The 5,187-nt window shown below is 68.3% G+C and overlaps 1 protein-coding gene across 1 annotated transcript; it reads left to right on the top strand.

The window, feature by feature from the left end:
- On the top strand, positions 1-4,428 carry SELENOM (selenoprotein M). Its single transcript, XM_054006772.1, has 5 exons — positions 1-222; positions 2,439-2,474; positions 2,757-2,791; positions 3,434-3,512; positions 3,813-4,428. The coding sequence occupies exons 1-5, from the start codon at positions 121-123 to the stop codon at positions 4,050-4,052; spliced, it is 492 nt and encodes a 163-aa protein (XP_053862747.1). The 5' UTR covers positions 1-120; the 3' UTR covers positions 4,053-4,428.
- The last annotated feature ends 759 nt before the right edge of the window (positions 4,429-5,187 follow it).

Genomic DNA, 5,187 nt, shown 5'->3' with positions numbered 1-5,187 from the left:
CGGCCGGACAGGCGGGGGCGCAGCTCCCGGCTTGCACCGCCGCCCTCCCCTCCCTCCGACGTGGCAGCGGCCCCAGCAGCCGGCTCCGCTCCGACCCCCCTGCACGCCCGGCCCGGCCCCATGCGCCGCCTGCTCCTGCTGCTGGCCGGGCTGCTGGCGCCGCTGCGCGCCTACGAGCCGGACTGGGGGAAGCTGCAGGGGCTGGCCCGGGGCAAGGTGGAGGTAACGGCGGGGGGCGCGGGGAACCACCCGCTGCTTTGGGCTGGAGAGCGAGACGGGCCGGGGCGTGGGGGGATCGGGCCGGAGCGAGCGCTGGGGAGCGAGGGGGCGGGCACGGGGCACGGGGGGATCGGGCCGGGGCGAGAGCTGGGGAGCGAGGGGGCGGGCACGGGGCACGGGGGGATCGGGCCGGGGCGAGCGCTGGGGAGCGAGGGGGCGGGCACGGGGCACGGGGGGATCGGGCCGGGGCGAGCGCTGGGGAGCGAGGGGGCGGGCACGGGGCACGGGGGGATCGGGCCGGGGCGAGCGCTGGGGAGCGAGGGGGCGGGCACGGGGCACGGGGGGATCGGGCCAGGCCGAGCGCTGGGGAGCGAGGGGGCGGGCACGGGGCACGGGGGGATCGGGCCAGGCCGAGCGCTGGGGAGCGAGGGGGCGGGCACGGGGGGATCGGGCCAGGCCGAGCACTGGGGAGCGAGGGGGCGGGCACGGGGGGATAGGGGCCAGGCCGAGTGCTGGGGAGCGAGGGGGCGGGCACGGGGCACGGGGGGATCGGGCCGGAGCGAGGGGGCGGGCGTGAGGGGATCGGGCCAGGCCGAGCGCTGGGGAGCGAGGGGGCGGGCACGGGGGGATAGGGGTCAGGCCGAGCGCTGGGGAGCGAGGGGGTGGGCACGGGGCGTGAGGGGATCGGGCCGGAGGGAGCGCTGGGGAGCGAGGGGACGGGCACGGGGCACGGGGGGATCGGGCCGGGGCGAGCGCTGGGGAGCGAGGGGGCGGGCACGGGGGGATCGAGACGGGGCGAGCACTGGGAAACGAGGGGGCGGGCGGGCGGGGGCGGATCGGGGACTGGGGGCCAGGCCGAGCCCTGGGGATAAGGAGTGGGTCATGCAGGAAGTTGAACGTGGGGTGTCCAGGCAAGATGGGGGCGGGTGTCCTGCCTCCCCGGCCGGTGTCTCAGCGCATCCCTCTTCCCCAAGCTCTCCCCGCCCCCGAGCGAGGGGGGCCCCGTGAGCGGGCTGCTGGGCCAGCGCTTGGAACCCGAGTAGCCGGGTGGGGGGAGGCCGATCCCGGGGGGCTGGAGCAGGACCGCCCGTAGCCGGTCGCTGGCTGCTACCTGGGGAGAGGCGCATCACCCGTCCCGTCCCGGGAGTGAGAGCCTTCTCCTCTGCCGCGCCTTGGGGTACCCCTGCCACCTTGCGCTCCAGAGCCCAGCTGGACCCCGTGCCGCGGGGGTCTGCCGAACCCCTGGGCGAGGTACCCCAAATCCTTCTGGGGAGACCTGGGCTGGAACCAGAACTGAGATCTGAGCGCCCCAGACTACATGGGAGAGGAGCTACCACCTGGGTCCCACCTCCACCCAGCGATTAACCCCGGGGCAAGTGGCCACCGGCATCCACCCTCCCCATCCCAGGGAGGGGTCCCCGGGAAGCTGGGGAAGGGCCAGCGTGCTGGGATGGGGGGCAGATGACCTGGGGGTAGGGGGCAGTACTATGGGGCAGCTGGTTGGTGACCACATACCAGTGGTAGGTGGGGAGAGGCACAGCCCTAGTGGTGATGAACCTCCAAACTCTGATTGGGGAAGGGGGTGGAGCCTCCCAATGAGTTCCCCTGGAAACCATTATCATGACCTCTTACTAGGACAACCTGATGCTTGCTTCATTACCATGGCAACCAGGCATTCTGCTTCTCCTGGTGACATGGAGGAGCCCAGTGTGGGGCAGGAGCAGGCGGGGAGGGGCCGGGTCCAGCTAGGAGCAGCCCACCCTGCCCAGGGGAGGAGAGGAAGGGTGGCCCCGAGAACTTGGGGGGCCCCTGCTCTGCCACAGGCTCCTTGTGGGACCCTGGCAACTCACTGGCCTGGGGGTGCAAGCCCTGCACAGCCCCAACCCATTACAGACTGGGAAGAGCTCAGACACCCTGCTGATGGGGGCCATAGAAGGACCAGCTGGGTCTGGGTGGGGTCAGTGGGATGGAGCAGAGGGAAGGATGGGGCCCTGGGATTTGGAGAGGTGCCCTACAGAGGGGTGGGGGTGGGGGTGCAAAGCCAGATTAAGTGGGATTGCAGGGGGCATGTGGGGCTGTGGAAGTGGGTTACAGGTGGGGCTGCAGGGCAATGGGGGGGGTTGCTGGTGGAATTGCAGGGGGGATAGTGGGGAGATTGCAATGGGATTAGGGGGTGGCTGGGGGCAGCTCTCACTCCCCATGCGCTCCCTTTCCCGCAGACCTGCGGAGGATGATGGCTGAGCCGCCTGAAGGAGGTGAGTGCTGCCGTTCCCTGGGAGCCCCACCCCCTTAACTGGGCTGCCCTATAGGGGACTGGGGCACCCCCTTGGCCTCCTCCTAGGGTCCTTCCTCCCCCAGGCGCTGCTTGTGCCGGGGCCAGGCTATCTCAGTGCTTTGCCAAACCCCTCTGGCAGGATGGGCAGGTGCACAGTTCTCATGCAGCCTCCTGCTTTCCCTGGCGGTTCTGTGGTGTGGGGGAGCCCTCCTGGCCGTTTTGGGGTGTCTCGGGGGCGGCGCTCATCTCTGCTCCCTTCCAGGTGAAGGCCTTTGTCACCGAGGACATCCCTCTGTAGTATCCTTTGCTGGGCCGGGCCGTGGATGGGGAGGGGGCTGGCAACCCCGGGATTTGGCTCCAAGATCCAAGCTCACATTTCCAGCCTGCAAGGCTGTGAACCCCCGTGCGTGGCTGTGGGTCTGTGGCGCCTGCCTGAGTCTGCAGACAGCCTGGGCCAAGAGCTCCCATTCACCCCAGTTGAGTGCTCACTCTGGAGCCTGATGACCATTTGCCACTAACCCGCCCCGCGCTATGGGATGTGGTGGTGGCTCCAGGGCTGCGGGGGATGGGGGCTCCCTTTACCCTCAGAAGTAGCATCAAGTCCCTGTGCCTGGGGGGAGGGGAAGCAGAGATGCTGCACCCCACCTGCTGGAGGCTAAACCCCACACTGCCTCCCACCAGCCCCCTGCTTCCCTAGACACTGTGCTAGGGCCGGTGTCATCCCAGGAGCTAGCCTGGGGGTTGCTGGGCTGCTCAGTGAATCTCACGCCAGCCAGGGGCCCGTGCCCTGCTCTCCCAGCCTAGGGGACACAGAGGACCCTGCAACTTCCAGGCCTGGGGCCCTGAGTCCCCCAGGCCGTGGTCAGTGGATGCTGATGCAGTGATGCCAGGCCAGGGCCCTGCCCCATCACTGCCAGGATCCTTAAGGGCACCTTCCAGCCACAACCTGGTGATGAAGCATCTCCCCGGAGCCGACCCTGAGCTTGTGCTGCTCAGCTTCAGATACGAGGAGCTGGAGGTAAGAGCTGGCTGGGTGGGGGGAGAGGGTGCTCCTGGGTACTCTTGTCCCAGCCTCTGCCAGCAGGGGGCACTGTGGGGAGCAGGGTGGGAGCTCTGGCTGTGGGGATGCGTTCTGCAGTCATCCTGTGAAAGCCAGTGGGGCTGGCGCTCATGGTGCTGGACTGACAGGAGCCCTGGTCCTAGCTGTGGGAGGGAGTTGAGTTGCTGGCCCAGCTGTGACTAGCAGTGGGCCAGTTGGTGCTGGGCCAGGGCTGCTGGATGTCCGGCACAGCAATTCCTGGTTTGTTTGTTTTTGCAGAGAATTCCCCTGAGTGACATGAGCCGGGAGGAGATTAACCAGCTGGTGCAGGAGCTGGGATTTTACCGCAAGGAGGCACCTGATGCCCCGGTGCCTGAGGAGTTCCAGCTCGCCCCAGCCAGGCCTCTGCCCACCCTGCAAGCGAAGGAGCAGAGCCCTGGAGCACCCTCCCCCCCAGCTCCCGCAGGCAAGAGCGAGCCCCCCAGGAAGCCTGGCAACCAGGAACACCCAGATCTATAGAGAGCAGCCAAACGTGGGCATGGGGAGGGGTGTCCAGACTGGAGCTGTGCATCCACCCCACTGGTAGGGGTGACACAGCTTCTGCCCCCCAGGGGGCGTTGTACAGGGCACAATATGGTCTATACCAGCCCTGGGTCAGCTGCCCTCCCCTGGCTGTTAACAGGCAGTCCTGTGGCTCCCGGACCAGCCTGCTAGTGCTTCTGTGCTGTGTCAGGGCCCCCTGCCTGCAGGGACAGAATGAAGCCCTCAGCTGAAAGCTCTGGGTGCTGAGGGTGGATGAGCTGAGTCCCAGAGGGCACAGGGTCGCTGCCCCCTGCCATCTGCGCTGTGGTCCACGGCTTGTGTCCAGAGCTGGAATAAAGGCCCCTTCACCCCACCTGTTGCAGTGTGTAATCTTCTTCAGGGGGGGTGGGGGGTGTCTGTCAGAGCCCTACCCCACGCGTGCGTTAGGAGGGCCTGTCCCATGCAGCTGGCTGGCCCTGCACAGCTGGAGCCAGTGTGGGGTGGGAGCGACTGGTGGTCCTCGTAGGCTGGGCTCAAGGTGGAGCCATGCTCTGGCCCAGCGGGCGGGGGAGGGGGGCTACAGAGCCCCCCCCAGCTCATTACAGCAAACACCCCTCCACCCCCCATCAGCACAACAGGGGCTCTGGGTGGGGGGCGCGGGGAACCAGCACTGGAGTCAGGCTGCAGCTGGTGGCTCCAACGGGGAGCTCAGACCAGAGCTGGGGCTGTTAGGGGCTGCCCCCTGCTGGCTCCCCAGCTGCAGGGGAGGGAAACCCCCTTGCTGGGCCTGGCCCTGGCTGATGGACAGAGCAGGAGCTGGGCCCTGCAGCAGAGCCAGGGGCTGAGTTGGGGTCTGCCCTGTGTCCAGGACATGGGTTGGTGGAGCCGGGCCGGGGCTCCCCTTCCTCCCTCCCAGCTGCTCCCTTGGTGGGAGCTGGAGCAGCACCTGCCTTCTAAACACAGGTCTGGGCTTAGCCCAGCGCAGCCTGTGCTGGGGATCTCAGCCATGGGTGGGAGCCAGCGGGGAGGGGGAGGACGAGTGCCTGATCCTGGGAGCCAGAGCAGGGGGGATGTGGGTGCGGCTCAGCCAGGAATACTCCTGGCAGTGACACCCAGAAACAGTGCAGCCTCT

Source organism: Malaclemys terrapin, chromosome 16 (assembly GCF_027887155.1).
Source record: "Malaclemys terrapin pileata isolate rMalTer1 chromosome 16, rMalTer1.hap1, whole genome shotgun sequence".
NCBI classification, from domain to species: Eukaryota; Metazoa; Chordata; order Testudines; family Emydidae; genus Malaclemys; species Malaclemys terrapin.
The sequence above is the reverse complement of the archived record's forward strand: the minus strand, read 5'-3'. Positions and strand labels throughout refer to the sequence as shown.